Consider the following 21,505-nt stretch of genomic DNA (forward strand, 5'->3'; position numbering starts at 1 on the left):
ACATGGTCATGTCACTAGATGCTGAGAAAGCATTTGACAAAATCCAACACCCCTTCATGTTAAAAGTCCTGGAAAGAACAGGAATCCAAGGTCTATACTTAAACATAATAAAAGCAATATACAGCAAACTAACAGCCAACATCAAACTTAACGGTGGGAAACTTGAAGCAATCCCACTAAAATCAGGGATTCGACAAGGCTGCCCACTCTCCCCCTACCTATTCAACATAGTACTGGAAGTCCTGGCTGGAGCAATTAGACAGCAAAAGGAGATCAAGGGGATACAAATCGGAAAGGAAGAGATAAAAACATCACTCTTTGCCGATGACATGATAGTGTACTTAAGTGACCTCAAAAACTCCACCAGAGAACTCCTACAGCTGATAAACAAGTTCAGCAAAGTGTCTGGATACAAAATCAACTCAAACAAATCAGTAGCCTTCCTATACTCAAAGGACAAACATGTGGAGAAAGAAATTAGGAAAAAGGTACCCTTCACCATCGTCACAAAAACTATGAAATACCTTGGTGTGACTTTAACTAAGCAAGTGAAGAACCTGTACGACAAGAACTTCAAACCTCTAAAGAAGGAAATTGAGGAGGATCTCAGAAAATGGAAAGATCTCCCATGCTCATGGATTGGAAAGATCAACATTTTAAAAATGGCAATCCTACCAAAAGCAATCTACAGATTCAATGCAATCCCCATCAAAATTCCAACACAGTTCTTCATGGAATTGGAAAGATCAATGTGCAATTTCATATGGAACAACAAAAGACCTAGAATAGCGAAATCCATCCTCAACAACAAGAAAACATCTGCAGTAATCACTATCCCTGACCTCAAGCTATATTACAAGGCAATTGTGCTGAAAACTGCATGGTACTGGTACAAAAATAGGCATGTGGATCAATGTAATAGAATAGAAAATCCAGAAATGAGCCCTCACATATATGGTCACCTGATTTTTGACAAAGGAGACGTAAACATTCAATGAAAAAGGACAGCCTATTCAACAAATGGTGCTGGTCCAACTGGCACTTAACATGCAAAAGAATGAAAATAGACCCTTTCTTATCTCCTTGTACAAAACTCAAGTGTAAGTCTATCAAAGATCTCCACATTAAACCAGATACACTGAAACTATTAGATGAGAAAGTAGGGAAAACTTTAGAACATATAGGCACAGGAGAAAATTTTCTGAACAGAACACCAATGGCTCAAGCTCTAAGGACTTAATGAGATTGCAAAGTTTCTGTAAGGCTAAGGACAGTGTCAAGAAAACAAAACGGCAGCCAACAGAATGGGAAAAGATTTTTACCAACTCCACATCAGATAGAGGCCTAATGTCTAAGGTATACAAAGAACTCAAAAAGCTAGACACCAGAAAATCAAATAACCCTATTAAAAAATGGGGTACAGAGCTAAACAAAACATTTTCAGTTGAGGAATATCGAATGGCTGAGAAATATCTGAGGAAGTGCTCGACGTCCTTAGCCATCAGGAAAATGCAAATCAAAACAACCCTGAGATTCCACCTCACACCAGTCAGATTGGCCAAGATCCAAAACTCAGATGACAGCAGATGCTGGCGAGGTTTCGGAGAAAGAGGAACTCTTCTCCACTGTTGATGGGGTTGCAAACTAATACATCCACTCTGGAAATCAGTCTGGTGATACCTCAGAAAATTGGACATAATACTACCTGAAGACCCAGCTATTCCACTTCTGGGCATATACCCCAGAGACACTATAGTACACAACAAAGATATATGCACCACAATGTTCATAGCAGCTCTATTTATAATAGCCAGAAGCTGAAAAGAACCCAGATATCCTTCAGAAGATGAATGGATAGAAAAATTGTGGTACATTTACACAATGGAATACTACTCAGCCACCAGAAACAATGACTGGACCAAATTCTTAAGAAAATGGCTGCATCTAGAGAATATCATTCTGAGTGAGATAACCCAGTCAAAAAGAACAGACATAATATGCTGTCACTGATAATGGGATGCTAACCCCAGAGGCTTGCACTCCCCCAGAAACAACTCAGACTGTATGAAGTCCAAGAAATAAACAAAACAAAACAAAACAAATCTCTATACAACAAGAAAACTTTGACTATTTCCATGTTACATTTTGTTTTACATGTACTTTATGCTCATTGTAAGTATTAAGTTTTCAATGCATACTATCAAACCTTTAAAAAAAATCAAGTACTGACTAAAAAATATATTCATACAGTTTTATGTAAAAATTATTTTAAAATCTGAAAAAAGTACTGACAAAAATGTATTGTATAATTCTATACAAAAATGCTTAAAATCTGTACATTTATCTTTGTTTTGTAAAATAAAGTTGTTAAAAAAAAAAAAAAATTGTGACTCCAGCTTGCTTCTTGGGGTTGTTTGCTTTGAAGTTTTTTCCTCTGCCTTTTACTCTGAGATACTGTCTGTCTTTGTCTCTGAGATGAGTTTCCTGTATGCAGCAAAATGCTGGATTCTGTTTATGTATCCAGTCTCATAGTCTCTGTCTCTTTATTGGGGAATTGAGTTCATTTATGTCAACAGATATTAAATAATAGTTGTTGCTGTTTGCTGCTATTTTTGGTTTTAGAGGTAAAATTATGTCTGTGTGTCTTTCTTCTTTTTAATTTTTCCTTAGTTATTTTCTTTCTTTTTCTTAGGATGTAGTTTCACTCCTTGAGTTCGGTTTTCCATCTATTATTCTTTGTAGGGCTGGATTTGAGTTCAGATGTTGTGTAAATTTAGTTTTGTCCTGTAATATCTTGGTCTCTCCATCTATAGTGACTGAGAGTTTTGCTGGAATACTAGCCCGGGATGACATTTGTGTTTTTTTAGGGTCTGCATTGAATAAAGCTAATGTGACCTTGATACTGAAGCTAGACACACACACACACACACACACACACACACACACACACACACACACACATACCTCCCTGATAAATATAAATACAAAAGTTCTCAATAACATACTTGCAAACTCCAAAATCATGTTAAAATTATTCATCATAATTTCACTCTTTGGAAAATTTTCTTCTATAATTTTTTTAAAAAATTAAATTTTTTTTGACCTGGAATTTTCCTGTAGGGTCATAAGTTATAATCTGTCTTTTTATAGTACCTCCAAGTTCCTACACATTCTGTACATAATATTTTACAAAATGTATCATTTTCTTTGATTGAATGATCTGATTCCTTAAATATGTATCTGCTGTGTGATCTGGGATTTTGGTGATAGTTTCATTGAATGTTTTTATTTTATTATTAGATTAATTAAAATTTTCAGTTCCTGCTTCATTTTAGTTTTGGTTCTATTTACTTCAGTTTGTTGATTGGATTTACTATTCATAATTTGAATTGTCTGTTTTATTTACCTGTTTATGTCTCCTTGGGCTTCAGTAATTTTATTGTTGTGCTTTCAGATTCATTCAGGTGATTGTGTTCTGTTGGAAGGCTTGGAACTTATCAAGCACCATCACAACTCTTTTGCTTTTGTGTGTCAAATTTCTCCTAAGTTACTTTCCTTGGGAAACATTATTAATTGGACCAGTGATGTGGGAGGGGTTTTGTTTTGATTTAGCCTATTGTCTGTGTTTTTGTGATGGAACCCAGGCATCTAAATTTAGATACCGATTGCCTTTTAAATTTTGATTTCAATGCATTTAAATAACTTCTCTACTTCCCCTTTCCTTTGTATGTCCCTCCCTCTCTTCCTCCCAAATATATGTCTTTTTTGATTATTGTTAAACACACACACACATATATATACACATATAATATGTGTGTTTTTCTATGGTTCTTAGGTAGAACCTTCCATTCTACCATATTTTCTTAACCTTCGGTGCAGAAGTTCTGTTGTAGATGCATGTTTTGGGGCTGGGCTCCCTATGATCATATGTTCTCTGCTTTATGACTAACCGTGGTTTTCTGTCATGGTCTCCATTTACTGAAAAGAAAAGTTTGTTCAGAGCAAAACAAGAGTTAAGCTTATTGGTGGGTTTAACAATTATGTTTCTACATTACCACGGGTGAACCTTACGTTTGGGCAGTTGGCACATTGAGGAAATGGTGAGGATGTGGATGTGTACAGGGTGAGGACAGGAAGTTTGACTGAACCTGAACAAGGGTCAGAGAGATTCTTGAATTGGCTGGAGTCTATGTCTTGAACTCTTACTGGCCTTGGGGTTCAGGCTGAAGTTGTGGGGTGGGGAAATAGCTGGATCATGAAAGTCAGAGATGGACCCAGGGCCAGGGTTTACTGTTATTCCAAGTGTTTTACACTTTTACAGCTTAACAATGATGGTTTGCATATGCTTGTCCCAGGGAGTGGCACTATTTAGAGGTGTGGCCTTGAAGGAGGTGTGTCACTGTGAGCATGAGCTTTAAGACCCTTGTCCTCTCTGCCGCCTGGAAGCCAGTCTTCTTTTAGAGGCCTTCAGGTGAAGATCTAGAACTCTCAGCTCCTCCTGCACCATGCCTGCCTGGAAGCTGCCATATTCCTGCTGATAATACTGGACTGAAATCTTTGAACCTGTAAGCCAGCCCCAATTAAATGTTGTCCTTGTAAGAGTTGCCTTGGTCATGGTGTCTCTTGACAGCAGTAAAACCCTAACTAAGGCATTAACTTTATTAAGTACATACTAAATCTTCAATGTGATCATGACATATGACCTGTATTTAAACTTCACCGAAAAGTAGCCTAGAAGGTAATTAGTGGTAATGTAAACTTACAAATGGAGGTCTTATTTTTAACTTGTTGTATATGGACATTTTTTATATATTCATTGAGTTTTAAATTAATATTGGAATCTTCTATATTGTTAGTGATTTTTTTCTTATCTTGTGGTCATGGAGGAAATTCTCTTAGAATCCTGTGGGAGGGTTGAATTTATGGATTTTCACTTTAGTTTTATAAATACTGCTTAGGTGGTATCATTAAACTCATTAAATTTAGAATATATGTTTTTATGTTTGCGTTTCATTGCAAGTGAGATGGTTGAGCAGGTAATGGTGCATGCTAAGCCACGTCTGATGACCTAGGTTCAGTGCCAGATAATAGAAAAAAAGAATGGACTTCCAACAGTTGTCCTCTGAATTCCATTTAAATGAGGTGGCATTTGTCTCTCCACAACAAAACAAATAAAATGTAGTAGAATAGGCATTTGTACATAAAATTAAAGTTTCTTACCAATAATCAATGCTTCTATACTAAATATGTTTTATGCCAAAGATTCATTTCTTTGTCTGAGTTGATACTAATGGGTCTACTCAAATTTATTTGTTTATGGAAATAGTGACTATTCCTGGTACCCATTCTGTTACTTTGATCTATTTCTGGTTTATATTTTAGCATAAAGTTGGACTTTGTTTTAATCTACTCCTTAAAAAGTCGTATTTAATTGCAGATTCTAACCATTAGTATACACTGTAAATTGTACTTAGGAATTCATGCTTTATAAATTTATATTTATTACTTGTTTGTGTACATCTCTGCAAATTCATGCTTTTACATGCTTTTCATTTGTCCCCTTTAAAAATATTCTTTCTTTTTTTTCTTCCTTTTTTTTTTTTTTTTGCTTTGGGGCTGAGGATATAGCTCAGTTGATAGAGTATCATAAGAGCCTAGATATGGTCTCCCATATTGTATAATCTGGATGTGTTGGTAATTTCAGCATGCAAGAGATAGAGGCAGGGTGATCAGAGGTAGGGTCATCTTTGGCTATACAAAAAGTCAGACAACAGCCTATGTTACCATTTTTTCTGTATTCCTGCCTTTCTCCCACTCCACCTTTTTTCCTTTGTTTTTTTGTGGGTATACCCTTTCTATACATGGTAGCTAACATTTACATATAATTTAACTTTTAAATCTGGTTATCCAACTGTACCCTTTTCCTAAATTGACAAAAAAAAAAAAAGAAAGAAATAAAGAAAGAAAGAAAAAAGAAAAAAAAAAGAAAAGGAAAAAAAAAACCTTCACAAAGTTTCAATTTTTGTTCTCTGTGCCTATATTCTAATACTGTCCAGAACTTCGGCTTTCCTGGTTTATCCTGTCAAGTAAAAGGATTGCTCAGTATAACATTTGTGCAAATTTAGCTGTGTGGTGCTATTTTCTCTGCTAACCATTTCTTGTTGAAGTACTGCTATTCTTTCCTAGTTCATTTTCTTTCTTCCTGAAATATCACATTAAGAGTCTTTGCTTGGGGTCTGAGGATATCACAATTTCTTGGTTTTGCTCAACCCTCAGTGTCATTATTACATCACATGACTAAACAATCTTGATGCTAGCCCTGCACTGAGTCAGGTGACGGGACTCAAGCCCTGCCTTGTCATGATTCTGGACCTAGGGAAAATGCCTTTGTATCTCCGGGACTTGGTTTTCCTTTGGCAGGTCATGATGAATGGTCTGTAAATGTCCTTTTAGCTCTCACAGTCTCATGTAGGACAAAATGGGTACAGAGCAAGTCATACTACAGAGAACCAAGGAGCACAGAGTGACTGAGGAGATGAAGAGATGGGAAAGTATAATTATATCATCCATGACCCTTTTGAATTCAGTTTCCTGAATTGCTCCAGTATCCGAATTGTACTAGCCGTGTATTCAAAGATGAGCCTTCTATCTGGCAGCTTGAAAAGCAGCTGTCTCTGTGAGAGCCCTCCCACCCACAGTCCTCAGATGTTCGAGCAGCAGTAGATGGAAACCAGGTGCTGGATAGAGGGGCTTCTCTCGGGCTTTTGTGATGGGAGACTCTGGCATACCCTCGTAAGCTTACACCCGAGGCTTAGTGCACTAGGTGGGTTTTTTTTTTTTTTTTTTTTTTTTTTTTTGCCTGCACAACTGCTGCATGAAAAAGTGAACCTCGGATTTTTTTTTCTTTTATCTTTTGAATATAAATGACAAGAAGATGACAGAACCATCAAGAACGATTAAATGCAAAGTGTGTAAGCATGGTCACTCTTCCTTGTATCTGATTCGTTCCTTCCTCCTAGTAATTTGGATATATCTATTTACCCCATGCCGTTTCAAATTATACTTGCATTCCTCATTGTGCCTAAGCAAAGACTGATTGTAGTGTTGGGACAATATTCATAGTACAAGTGGAGAAAAAGTTTGAAAATGTGAGTTGTTGAACGAGGGTAGAATTCTACCAGGCCCACCTCAATGGACCTATTATAGGGATCTAGCATTAAAAGGCTACAACACACACTCTCTCACACATGTGTACACACACACACACACACACACACACACACTCAGAGATGTGTGTGCACATGTCCACACATCTCTCTCTCTCTCTCTCTCTCTCTCTCTCTCTCTCTCTCTCTCTCTCTCACACACACACACACACACACACACACACACACACACACTTTCTTTAGCAGAGTCAGAAGTCAAGGTGCAGAAGTAGTTTGAGAACTCATCAGAAGTTGAGCTCATCTGTGTTGATGGAGTGGGGGCTCCATGCTCTTGGGGCATATGTAATCAGAGAGGCATTCCTAGTCTCAGAGGACCATATGGAAAGCAACTGGTGACAAAATGAATCACAGTAACTGGGCTGAAAAGGAAACAGAGATCATCTGACTCTGAAAGAACTCCACACACAGGCAAGTTAAGTGGAATGAGAAGTTTATTGGATTTTGAAATATAAAGCAGTTCTTTTACAGACAAAAAGAATGTGATTTTCATATTTATTCTCATTGAGCACCGGGGAAACACAATCAAAACTAATCGCATGTAAATAAAAACATGCTTTAATATAATTGAATAATGTATAAATACAAAAGAAATTACCCAAATCACTTTCTTGTAACACAGCTTCTGATTTTTCAGAAGGGATTATGTATGCTCCTGTGGGGATGTCAGAGATGGTTTCTGAGGCACTGAATATACACAATTTGCTTGCACTGTGAAAAAACCATGGTTCTATCAGTATCACACAGATGAACGATGTCATGTTCTCTATGCATGCTCTCTTAGCTTTTCCTAAGTTGGACGTATTGAGTCTCGAAGTTGCTGCTGGTGAGGCTGTAATCGTGGTTAGCTAGGAGGAAGTCCCTGCTCCCAGTAGATATGCTTAGCACACAGACAGCCTGACATCTTTTCTCTTCTGTCCTTGACCTGTCCCATTAAACATGACTTAGCTTTCCTATCGAGCCATCTCTCACAGCGACACATCACTAGACTGAAACTCAGAGCCAAGCTGCACTGTGCCTGTGTCAGTTTGTTCCCAGGGAACCTGTGTATCCCAAAGACTTAAGGCCAGCATGCTGAGATTTTAGAATCCTTTTCTAGCACTGAAATCTGATCAGGTCAACAGTAGAACATGGTTAGTGTTAAAATTAGATAGAGCTCAAAGGATGGGCAAGAGGAGAAACAGGGTGGAAAGTACCGCCCACCTCTAAAAAAAAAAAAAATATCAACCTGACTCCAAGCATGGAGTCCCTAAAGTATAGCCATGGCCCGAAAGCTACTTGCCCGTGCTGGTCCTTCAGCTCTGAGTTGCTGGCCTCATGTATGGACAACAGCGTGGCCGATGACTATGATGGCATTAAATATGGCTTCCACAGTTGCTCCCTCTACTTGCATTTGGTACACCTGAGCAGGGGAGGTGGCACTTCATGGCAGCTTTGTGAGCAAGAGGACATCACTAACGTCCTTTCAGAAAGGCTAAGGGGATGGGACAACACATCTTACTTTCCTCAGAAGCATATTCAAGGGAAAACTGGAGCCAAGTGACTTAGAAGGAAAGGAAGCGACTTGGCAAGTGTAATCTGCCAGCTGGTCGAGTCAGACGACACATTGAGAACAATCTTTTTTGGAATCATGTCCTCTCTTCAACCCTTGTACAATCATACAGTATTTCTATGTACCTCAGCACATCTACCTGGCTCCCCTCCTAGTATTACCACAGGGTAACAACTCACCCTCCCGGGCTATGCTGCTGTCTCCTCAAAAATATGCAGAGTTCCTCTGTCACTGTCAGCAAGAGCTCCAGGAACAAAAGCCCTCAAATAACATGGCCTGGTATTCTTAGGAGCTGGAGTAGAAATTCATCAAGGATCTGGAAGGGATGCCTGGCCCCCTGAGCCTACATTCCCGGTAGACTTTAGTTTTCTCTAGTTTAGCCTATAAGATAAAAGAAACCTGCTAACACTCAAAACATAGCAATATCTAGCAATATTAATTACCCTTTCCTCCCTGGATGAAATGTTTGCCATTGTATTCTTTCCACAAAATTCCAGGTTGCTCAGCAATTGCCACTATTCCTGCTATAGAAATGCAAAGTGGGTGTGGCAGCAGGAAGAGCCAGAGATGCTCCTTTTAGCCCCCTTCATGGTAGTCACTGAAGGGGAGACTGGAAATGAGCCACTCTCATCGATTTGGTGATGCTTCCCCAATCTCAGCACCTAGTCCTGCTCATGGTGTTTTTGAAGGCTGAAGAGTTCAGAGTCCGGGTACTGTGTGTACATACGTATGTAGGAATAAGGTTTATGACTCTTTGAAGGCAGTACGGTTAACTAAAAGTAAGGTTAATAGAGCCTATATTTAACACCCATCTTCTCACTTTGCTGATGTGTACTCTGAACAGGAGATCGCAGATTTGAAGTCAGTCTCACAGAGGCCAGAGTCGGCAAATGGCTGTATTCAGTGCTGGGAAAGTCTTGCCAACTCAACTGTGGCTGTTAAAAAGGCAGAGTTGGAGAAGGTGCAATCATTTTTCTCAAAGGTGATGGCACAGTACGAGAAAAACCTGTGACAAAGCCATGGCATAAAAGCCTGTGTGAGCGACTCTGGTAATATTACTGTCCCTGGGCTCTGTGCCTTACTGTCATGTCTACCATGTGGCATGGGCTTAGTACCTAGAAAGTTCATCTTATAATGGCACGCATTCCCTTGCTTAGCAGCAGAGAAACAAAAGCCCGGAATCTGTTAAGGAATGATAAAGACAACGCAGTGAAAAACTCAGGCTAACTCACTACTCAGAGCACCCACAGAGCTCAGCGCTCCCTGCAGCTGCACAAACTTGGCTTCTAAGTTTCAGGTTTTGCATAAGGCATATAATTCCACACGGCCTTCTTATTCATGCTCAAGAGCCAGCCATGGGTCTAAGTTAATTCTCTTTTCTCTTTTTTCTGGGCAAAAGTGAAGACGTGATTCCAATGCTTAAAGGAGGACCCTTCTACCCTTCACTCATGAGGAAAGAGGTCTTGGCTAGTTTGATTTTCAGATGTCCCCAGTGCATAGATGGATAGTAAAGGACAGCCACTGAGAAATGATTTTGCTACTACTTCCCTGTCAGACTTTTTAAAGAATCAGATCAGTGTTTTGGAGTCTCCATTTCATCTAGGGCACATGTCAGTTTTGCATTTTCACTTGAAGTAGAAGGAGGGTCCAGGCTAAGTCAGTCTGACAGTGAGTGATTGAGGTCTGCAGCACCATTGCTTTTGATGGTATTAATCCCCTAGGCGCTCTTAGCAACCCTTAGCAAACCCACATCTGACACTCTTAGCAACCAAGCAGAACTCAAATTGCACATACTACCCACGGACCGGCTCCTGCCTTACAATTTGTTAGGCAAAATGAGACCATTCTCATGGATGGTCTTTACATGATGACACCCCTTTTCCTCTCAGACTGTGTTTGAAGGAAGTAAACACATTAGGTAGACACAGCATCACCTGGCCAAGACCAGCCATTCTATTCCTGTAATTACAAAAGATGAGGAGGAACTAGGCTGCTCCTCTTTCACATAAATCTCCCCTAAGAAATAAAGCAAAATGGGGCTAAAGGAGAGTGTATAAATGAAGGCCAGCTCTGCCTGCTTTATGTTTCCTGACTGAAAAAAAAGGAGCTAAGTAATTTGGGGAGCAAAGATATTCAGACCTAATATGTTTACTCCACTGTGATGAAAGATATAGATATGAGAGCAACTATGAATTATTAGACGTCAACATGAAGCAAAGCTGATGGATAGAAAATGGTAACACAATGCCCAAGAACACTGGGTTCTTATTGTTTTCTGCTTTCCCTACAGAAACAGAAGGAAAGGAGCAAGAGAGATAAACACCTCCCTTCCTACCCCTGCGTCAAATTGCTTTGACATATTTTAGGAGATAAATAGATCCACACAAAATTTAAGTAGCTTTTTCTTTTCCTTTTTAGAAGCTATGAAAATGGGTCAGGTCTACAAATTATTAGTTCCCTTGTCTGAAGAGCTAAGGTGTTTTAAAGTAAGATTTTTTTTTTTTTTTTTTTTTGTTTTGAAGAATCAGTTTTCTGGATGAAGATCTGTGTGTGTGTGTGTGTGTGTGTGTGTGTGTGTGTGTGTTTCAATAGCAACACAACTGTGCTTTCTCTAAATCATCTGGAACTATATTATATGTGGCGGGAAAATTAAAAATATTATTCATTTTTTTACATTATTTGAAGGAAATTGTCCTTTTGTCTAATGAGATGGAACAGCCCTACAGAAGCAAGTGTCTCCTCAGGTAATTATGAAAAGTGATAAGAAGGCCCAAGTAATCTATAGATTGGTTGGGTTAGCCCATCTGTGCCAGAGAAAATGCCTTTCCTTCTACCCATCATAAATCGATCAAAAAACCTCTTGGATAGGTAAGACATCTTTCTGGCTTGTGGCTATGAGTACTCAGCCATTGTTGCCAAACTTTTGGTCCTCTCCAATATCTGGTATGAGATTTCCCTTGTGGGAAGACTGGAGAAAGCTGAAAGGCCATTTGCTACTTCACTTGCATCTTCCTAATCTAAGGGGACAGGCAAATGAGTGGTGACCGTGGTCTGGTGGAGGAGAGGCTCTCAGGAAGACAAATACCAAACTAGGGCATTTGAAAAGGCTTTCTAGGCTGAGTGCAGGTTTAATGTGGTCAAAGAATATTTTCTTAATTAGAAATTTATATTTCTTAACTAGTCAACAGATTTTTGACTTGTAGCAAACAACCAGGAGATAGAAACATGAAAGCCAAGACTGTACCTAGAAGACTTCATGAGGAAGTCATCTCCAAGAGTTGAGCTACAATGTGGCCTGACTTCTAGAATATACTCAGGACCCCCCAAGTCATGCTCCTTGTCATGAGGGTAGATTAACTACATGGGTACAACATCCTGAGAAGCACCCCCTATCCAATTATGAAGGCCAAATTTCAGAAACTCTGCTCATTCAATAGCACTTTAGACATTTCAAGGCCTCTGGTCTTAGGTTTGTTGGATCAGAAATTCCTGGTTGTCTAATCATACTCTTGGCAGGTTCTACATACATGTGAACTGATAGAATATTTTTTTTTAACCTATAGCAGCTTCTGCCTCTGAGATGTAGATTGTGGTCCATGGGAGTGAGGGCTTCCCTAAAACACAGGTAACCTTTGCACACTATTATATTTGAAAAAAAATATAGTTTTAATTGATATTCTGAACTGGACCATCCAGAGAGGTTTTCAGTTAATGTAAACCAACACTCTCTGGGGAAATTTGCTGTAATGTACTTCTGCAAGGTTTTTTGTTCTCAGTGGCCTTTGCTCCAAAGACCCGTGGCTTCTCCCAAGATCACACAAACATGTAAAAACTCTTAATAATCTCCAGCAATATGATGCACATATACACCTGCCAATGATAACCAAATGGTTCTTGTGAGTTTCTGTGGATATTTTTCTAACAGGACCTTGTGTGACAAGGGCTGGGTAAATACCCAGATCTCACATTTACTAGCTATATTGCTTTTGGCAAGACACTTAATGATTCTGAACCTCAGCCTTCTCTTCTAGGACAGGGCTAATAATAACCATCTTCCCAGGGCTCTTCTATGTGTGAAAGCAGCTTGGAAACTCTCTCAGGAATTTTATTATTTCACAGCTTTAGAAATCCACCCATAGGTGCTATCTGCCCGGGGCGAATAGGATAGCGGTCTCTGGCTACATAGCTCTCAAATTCAAAGCTGGTCTATAAAGAGAGACAAACTCTGTTCTTCCAAAGGCTATTGGTTGCTAGCTAAACTGTAACCCTGGGCAACACAGAGAGAATTTATACATTTTTTATATAAAACATATCACCCAATCCCTTGCCTTAAGGACAGTATCGTTTTGTACTGAAGAAGTGATCAGAAGTAATGGGTTTGCAGTAGTACCGCTGTATTTTGCTCTTGACTTTTTTCTTGTAACATCTGGAGATTCCACAGTGATGTTTCCCAACATTTTTAAGGCCATTATTAGTGGATCAGATAAATGAAACAAAGTACTCACGGGACAGTTACTAAGGGAGGGCATGAAGCTATAGGACAACTCTCAGAACATTTTGTGTTCTACATAAAAACACATCAACACAACTTGCACAAATTCTAATATCTGACTGTTACAAATCTTTTTGACTTCTTTTTTAGTGGACGTTTAAATTTGAAGCATTTGTACTTACTCCTCAGCTAAAAATGGAAGTTTTTTTTTTTTCTTAAAAGTAATACAGTAAAACTGAAAAAAAAAATACAGTGGATGAAAAAACAAGGGGAGAGACAGGATTTTATTGAGTTTTGTAGTTTAGTTTTGAGGAACTTGAAGAACATAAAGCCAAAGACTGGCTCTGTTTTAATGACAAAGGTAGCTGAAACAAAGGGGCTTCCCTAAAGGGTGATGAGTTCCTTGACACAGGCACTATTTAAGCAAACTTCTGCTGTGTAGCAAGGAGTTTGCACCAGAACAGCAACACCAAGTGTGGCAGATGGCTGGGAACCCTAACGATGTTCCTAGAAGAACAAAAATGTAGACAGAGCCCACATGTTCCTTTTTGAAGGTTCAAAAGTCCAGCACATTTGCTACAAGAGAAGAGGATATAGTGTGGTCCAAGAAGAATGCATTTATTGCAACAAAGAGCCCAGGATGCTATTTCCCATCTATTCTGTACGTGTTCATTGTGTCTGACCAGCCACCCCCCTCTGACTGTAATGATGATGAGAAGAGAGAACAGTCAGTTTTCTTCAGTGCTTATCCTCTCTCACTGAGCCTGAGTACAGGAAAGCTGTTAAGTTTTTCTCTGCTCTTAGGTTCTCGATTCCATATACCAAGACATCTTTGCAGAAAGGAACCCATGCTGTCCTGGTGGGCCTTAACTAGTCTTCCTATTAATTCTCAGTGCAGTAGTTATTCAGTTCGGCTGTCCTCTCTTACATGTCCTCCCTGAGCTCACAGAGGTCTCTGTGAAGAGGTCTTTCACACGCCACACTCATTTCTAGGAAGAACTACGGACTGTCTATTTGATGTTACTGCAGGCAGCCTGAGTCTCTCGGAAAGATTCAACAGTAGCCGTTAAAACAAAATCACTTAAGGAACTAAGATACTGAGTCGAAAAAACTTAAATCATAAACTTCTCTTTGTTGTTGTTTTTTTTCTTTGCTGTTGTTTTGTGTTTCGAGACAAAGTTTCTCTTAACCTTTGCTGTCTTAAAGACAGTATAAATTGATCACAGAGAGAAGCTGCTTGCTACACAAATATTAGTAATAAATGGATGCATTTAAAACCAAAGACTAATAATATTGAAGAAGAACTTAAGTGTAGAACTTTTTCTCTATCCATCATGGAAATAGACATGTGTTGTCCTTGAGAAGACACCAATAATGGGAAAGAGACTTATGAGGCTAGAGAACAGGACTCCTAAGGATGGAATGTGCCTTAGCTCACTTCCTCTCTTCTTGTTGACTTGGATTCTATGGACATCAAAACCAGCAGTGAAACACATTTTTAAAAAATCAGCCCAGAAGATAAAGAGGCTACTTGTTTGGCTGACCCCTCTTTACCTAGCTCCATCTGCTGGAGGGAATCCCCTTCAATGGAGGTCATCAGTTGCCCTTGAAGAATCCTCATTCCTCTTCCTTTCAGCCTGAAGCAAAGTGCGTTAATCTACCCCGACAGATCACAGAGCTGATGCAAAGAGAATTGGGAAATATTCGGGAAACTAGAAGGGAACGTCACTGGAATCAGAAGATGGCAGTGAAATACTTGCTGGCATCACACTCACAGTGGTGAAGTGTTGCCTTGAGTGTAATCTACCTTGGCCATCATATTCAGTCATATATGTCATGGCCATCAGTAATGAAAGCAATAAAAATTCATATCTCTTTAAGGACCATAGCACTGTACATCTAAACATAGCACCCTAGGACATGTTCAACAAGATCTCCTAGCACTGGGGTGACATGGTGACCTCTGAATTCCTAATAGAGCATTCTGCTTCTAGAACTGAAAACTGAATTTAGAAGTTATGATAAAGATAAGCTCATGGAGAATAGTGGTGGCTATTTAACAGTTTTCCGTTGGAGTACAGTAGAAGTCAAAGCAATGAAGTTTTATCTTGCCCCTAAGTGGATGGGTATCGTGGAAAACTTAGCTCAGCCATTCATTCTAAAAATTACAAAAGAATCTGAGTATTTGTAGCATGCTAACTTTTAATAAATGCTAGAAGATAGAGATACTTATCATCCTGCTTAGACCCTGCTATAAAACAAATACCAATCAGAAGCAAAGAAAAAAGATTTTAGCATTTTTATTTTCAGTGAGGATAGATAAAAATATGTCCTTTACAAAGATCTCTACAATTAGTCATATGCATGGTGGCTAGCTAAAATATTGTCTAAAAAACCTTGCATAAGGAAGAAAAAATTAAAACAGAAAAGTAAATTAGTGTCTTTCTCGTCTGTACTCAGGGGAAATATGCCTACAAAATAATGTACACTCTAAAAAAAAAACCTTGTGCTGAAACCACCCCTTACAAGTACTGAGTGAATTATTCTCACTTCATATAGACCATGGACTGAATGCTGCAATGTTAGTTTGGGAAAGAGTATAGTTTCTCGTTACCTCAAAGAAAATCATCAAGTTCATTGCAGTGGGACAAGATGATGTTCTCTTATTAAAAATATTAAGTATTTTGTGGTGAAAGTGACTGTGAGTTAAAAACAGAACCCTAGTCTGGTCTTAGACCACTTTGCATGGAAGGGAGAAACATACAGATAATGTTAATGCAATACCCTATCAGCTAAGTCCCTGATACAGATTCATGAAAATACAGCTGAAAGACTAAACCCCCCTCTAGGAATAAGCACACGATAAATAATATGTCCCTATAAAGCAGTTTTTCTGGCTGGTAAGTATATATGTTCTGGCAGCCTTTTTCCTATAATGAGATCATAATGCTGTTGTACCCTAACTAATCTTACGAGCAGGCCAAATAAGGCAGCATCAGTAGGCACAATGGAGAGAAAGGGAAAAGAGAAAAGAAGAGAAACTTAGGGAGGAGGGCTAAACACTTGCGTTAGATCACAGTAACTTTGGCCAGATTAATTTTAAAAGATCAGAAATAAAGCAATGCTAACCAACCTACAGCGTCACAAGCAGCTTCGTTCCAAGTACCAGCCAATTAAGTAATGTGCCCTGAAATACTCACTGCTATACCGCAAACTTGCTCATAAATCTGATTGTTTATTATTAAGTCAAGTGGATAATGCAATGTCAAAACAAGAGTGCAGAAGGGCTCCTGTAGTCTCGGCCTTTCGTATCCCACTAAAACCATGGGAAGACCAAAGCCTAAGCACTAGGCCAGCATTTCACCTCGGCCATGAGCATGCCCGCATACATCAGAGCCATGAGGTCCTTCAAAACTGCTACGTTAAGATGGAAGCATGGTCTCAAGTTCTCTTCTCTGTCACTGTCTCTCTCTATATATATCTTTGAGATTGGGGATGTAGTGTTTCTATTACTGAGCACTAGTCACAGTAGTGTAAACAGAGTATTTAAAAATAAGGCACAATTGTGGACTGCTTTCGATTGTCTCTTGTGAGAAAGTACACCGGAAGAGCCATCCCAGGACATGGACTTGAGGCACATTTTGCAGAGGTATCTTTTTCGGGTGCTGGTTCTCTACAGATGGCTGACGCGGGGGTATAGAACATGCTGTCATATTTCATTCATAACACACATGTACTGTAGCTGTAGGCAACAGATGGACAATCACTTGTTTAATCTACAAATGTGAAATGCTAAGGTAGAATGGCAATATTTCTAGAAATGTATATGGGGGAAAAAAGCCTTTCCAAGCCAAGAGGGGTGGTGAGAGGCTGGGAGGTGACATCAGTGTTTCTCGGATCTCCCTAGCAGCTGCCATAATTTCCCTGACACCCTTCAAAACTTGAGAATGGAAGGATCAGGGGGCAACCGACACAGATCTGACAAGAGAAGCCCAAACCACATCAAATAGAAATAACACTGTTATTCCCGACTGGTTCACATTAATAGGATTTGTAGAAACAAGGAAGATGCTTGGCAGCTCTGTTTTCAGAGTCCTGCCTATTAATACTCTACTGCAGCCCCACAGAGCACTCTCCCCTCCCCCTGGCCCAAATACAGAAGAGCTGCTTATGGTTATTAAGTTCCATACTTTTAAAAGTTCAACATAAACATAATGGTGGAATTTTTAGTGTTTTTAAGTCAGGGTCTCTCAGCATATAACCCATGTAGTGATTCTGATCAGAAGTTGTGCCTAAGGGGACGGCCATATGCTGATGAGAGGAAAAACCCACGTCTTTGAGCTGCAGAGATCACAGTGCTTTGCTAACACTGAGGCCGTGAGATAGGACTTGTGAGGATGCAGTTTTGAGTTTTAAAGGCAATGTCCTTTGAGTACCAGACTCCATATTGAGCCCATCTGAGATGGGAACCCAAACAGTTATGAAATCTTATTCCGGATGGGAGGTTTCGCCGTGGTAGAGCACTTGTCTGTTTTATGCAAAACTCGGAGATCCATCCCCACCACTACAGAAATAGAAAGAGAATTATTTTGAATGTTCTCTGCAGAGCTCACAACGGTGGGTTCCCCCCCCCTTCTCATGTATCTCATCATATACAGAATAATTTGTGCTCTTGATATTTAAACAATTCAGGTAAAATTTTATACGTTTTCTGTTACAGACATTATATTTTTTCTATTCATGTATTTAAATGATAAGTAAGGCAATATATCGAAAGGCAGTGCGTACAATCATTAAGGTAATCGATCTTTACGTCTCTAGAGTAGGCAAAACTTTATGTAGGTAAAAAGCAGGAGTAGAGTACTTGGCATTGTTTAAATCAAATGCTTACTACAAGAAAAAAGAAAACAAAGGAAAATTATATATTAAAGAAATTGCAGAATGATGTGGTAGGATCCTTTATACTCATTAGATCTTGTGAAAAAAATCTAATTCTAAATATTCTGTGCACATTCATTATTATAAAAGTATAAGTCTATATTAAAAAGAAATTTACTTTAAAAAAAATCTTTGGTAAAGATTCTCTGAGGTTACTCAACAGGAAAGCGTTGGGAAGGCTGTGAGCAATCTCTGCCCGTAAAACCTCAGGGAAGAAGCTGGGGCAGCATTTTCCTATAAATCTCGCCTGTAAACATCTGGTTACATAAGTAGTTAACTGTAACAAACAAGGAAGATGTTATTGCTCTATAGCATAAATATTACATAAACTCTCCCTCTGCTGTCTGAATTGATAGCAATATTACTACTTTTCTGGACAGTATTCCTGCCCCTTAGTACGCCCTCTACTTTGGCTTAAAGACAGTTTCCTGAACTTTTTCATGGTGAACATTTTATTTTAGTCAGTTCAAGCCCGTGTCACCGTGATTGTCTATCAGCATTCCTGAAGGTCACTGGCACAGCGGAGCCTTTGATTTGCAGCACAGGAATTCAGAGTGGCCACTGACTACTGAGATCCTCAGGCTTCCTTCCCTCCATGACCCTCAAGATAAGAGAAGCAAGGTGAGAGCAGGCGACAAGGGGAAGCCCCTGAAATGTGTAGCTGTGGGGATCCTAACACGTAAACTGCCTAGAAAGTAAATAAGCCACAGATTGACCCAGAGGGGCTGCATGCAACTGCCTAAGGGCTTCTTTTAATCACTTTTATGATGACTTCTATTCAAGTAAAATAAACTTTATGGAATTCCTGAGGCATGGGTTGCAATTTTAAACATGCACAAGTAATTAAACAGGTTTTTTTTTTTTTTTTTTTTTTTTTTTTTTTTTTTTTGCTCTAAAAGTTAAAATTAAAACTGTCAGACTAGAAAATCATGAAGATTTTTAAAAAAAGAAAAAAAGACACAGAAGGGCTGGGGATGCCGGGGTGGCAGGGCACATGCCGAGCACATGGGGCCCTAGTTCAACTCCTGGTACTACATAAAAGAAATAAAAAGGTATTTGTGAAATCTAAAGAATTTAAAGGGGCTATACTTCTAGAAATGGATGTTACCTATTAAGGAATCATTATATTATCATTTATACCCTGCTGTATATCTAAGGTATTCCATAATTTAAAGGTATATATCTGTAGAAGCTTTAAAGAACACTTTGGGAAATCCCATTCCGAGATACTGAGTTCTGACTGTGCAATGTGGCCAGCTGCGGTTGCTAAGCAAGATGTCTCCTCTTAATGATGCGAAGCGCCTCCGGTTGGCAAGCAAGTGCTTCACTGGCTAATAAGAGTTCGCACAGAGATTTCAGGCAGCCATTCTGCATTGTTTTACCTCAGAAAGGACAATGTGGTTTTCAGCGATTGTCTTTGAAAGTGTGGTGTAAATGTCACATTGATGACAGGAAAAGGTCTCCTGCAATATGTACTTGAGTTGCAGAAGGATTGTAAGAATAATACACTCCAGTTTCATAATCTTTGCCAGCATTTTTTTTTTTTTTGTCTTTTTTAAAGAAGATGGAACATGGTTATGTAACTTCATTTTATCAGTACTGATTTGCAATTTTCAGGCAAAAGAGATCTAGGTTTGGGTCATTACAAAGTAAAAGGAAGGACGATGAGAATTTAAATCCTTTTGATACTTACATTCTGGAAGATTAATATTAATTGTAGTAATCATGCTTCTATATTAGGGGAAGTTTTACAGTCCTTCTAAGAGGAAAATTTAAACAGATTTAGAAGTATATCAAATGCATGTCTGACTGTCTTATGTCCAGAGAGTGTGGAAAGGTAACGCTCAGGAGGGGACTGTAGAAATACAACGAACCTTCCAAATACACCTAGAAACCTGTCGACTAGCATTTCCCATTCCATCTCAGTGGTGAAACTTGGTTTTAGATATTGACCGATCAATGTTTTCAAATGAACCTAGACTGTTGGGCACTGGAGATTTTGAATTTGGATAGCGGCAGACTAAATTTGGGCTCCTGTTAGCTTTTTCAAATAAATTCTTTATAGCTTAACATAGACCCCCCCCCCACCATTATTTTTAGTAAGAGAATTGAGGGGTGTCATGCAATGGGAAATTTCACCTTCTCAATACCTGGTAACAGAATGACCTTCGTAGCCACAGTCAGAGGAAAAGCGACAGACTGGGTGAGACTTAAGGCACCTGCAGGCTGGCACATCACCCAGGAAAAATCATGTGACAGCAAATACCACACTAAAAACCTATTCGACCACATGAGAAGTGAGACAAGCCTGAGGATTAAAGGTCCCAGGAATGCAGAAGTGAGCGGGATGGAGTACAATCTGTGCAAAAGTGTGGAAGTCCTTGGAACAAAGGCTCACCAAGGCCCTACATGATTAAATGTGAAATGTGTATTTGGTAAGAACTTAGACAAACCCTATCATCTATGTGCTACTACAGCAAAGGTGAACAGCAGATGAAGAACAGAGACTATCCCAGAGGTTGAGCTTTGCCTCTATTTTCTATTTCTTCTCTTATCTTTTCCTCATGTTGCATTCTTCTTGGTGACACGCACTTGGCAGCTGAGCTGGCTACTGACTCTACAGGTCAGTGCTTGCCTTGGCCGTCAAGACCCTGATGCGGGCTGAGTTGCAGGTCTTACAGAGGATGTGTCCATCCAAGGGGTAGCAGCCTTGGTTGTCTCCTTCAGACAGAAGACCACCACAGTCCTAGGGAAGTGAAGACAGTGATGTAAGTAAACTAAGGCATACACCCAGCTTCCTGCGCCTCTTTACGAGGCTTCCATAATGGGGACACTGGACCCCATGCTCAGTACGTGATGTGGCAGATCTTGAGTGAAACTGAATTAGAAATTAGCAACATCAGCACAACAGTAGCTAGGAGTTGTAGCACACACCTTTAATCCTAGAACTCGGGAAACAGAGGCCGATGGACCCCTGTGAGTTCAAGGCCACCATAGTTTACATGGCAAGTTCTCAAATGGAAATAACCACAAATAGTGTGGGAAGGCTCTTCGAGTCGCCAAATACAAAACATAGTGCAAAGAAGGAGGAGCCTATAGATCTCAGCTCCCAGCTGGTAGTTTTCTCTCTTAAACAGCTGTGAAGAAAATAAAGCACAGTCCCTCACACACCTACCTTGTGTACTAAATCTCAGGTTCTCTTCAGAAGAATGGATCGGTACAGGAGTCGTTTATAGCCATTTAAATAAAAGGAAAGTGATTTCTGCCATGTAGGAAGGAAGGCTACCAGTGGCTTTTGCA

At 39.4% G+C, this 21,505-nt stretch overlaps 1 protein-coding gene across 1 annotated transcript in view; it reads right to left on the reverse strand.

The window, feature by feature from the left end:
• Nucleotides 1–7,673: 7,673 nt before the first annotated feature.
• LPP (LIM domain containing preferred translocation partner in lipoma) overlaps nucleotides 7,674–21,505 on the reverse strand; it is a 555,231-nt gene continuing 541,399 nt past the window's right edge. The window contains exon 13 of the mRNA XM_080919338.1: nucleotides 7,674–20,951. Within this exon, the coding sequence (XP_080775464.1) occupies nucleotides 20,823–20,951 (129 nt within the window). The 3' untranslated portion in view covers nucleotides 7,674–20,822. The remainder of the gene's footprint in view (nucleotides 20,952–21,505) is intronic.

This window comes from Micromys minutus, assembly GCF_963924665.1.
Source record: "Micromys minutus genome assembly, chromosome: 7".
Lineage (NCBI taxonomy): Eukaryota > Metazoa > Chordata > Mammalia > Rodentia > Muridae > Micromys > Micromys minutus.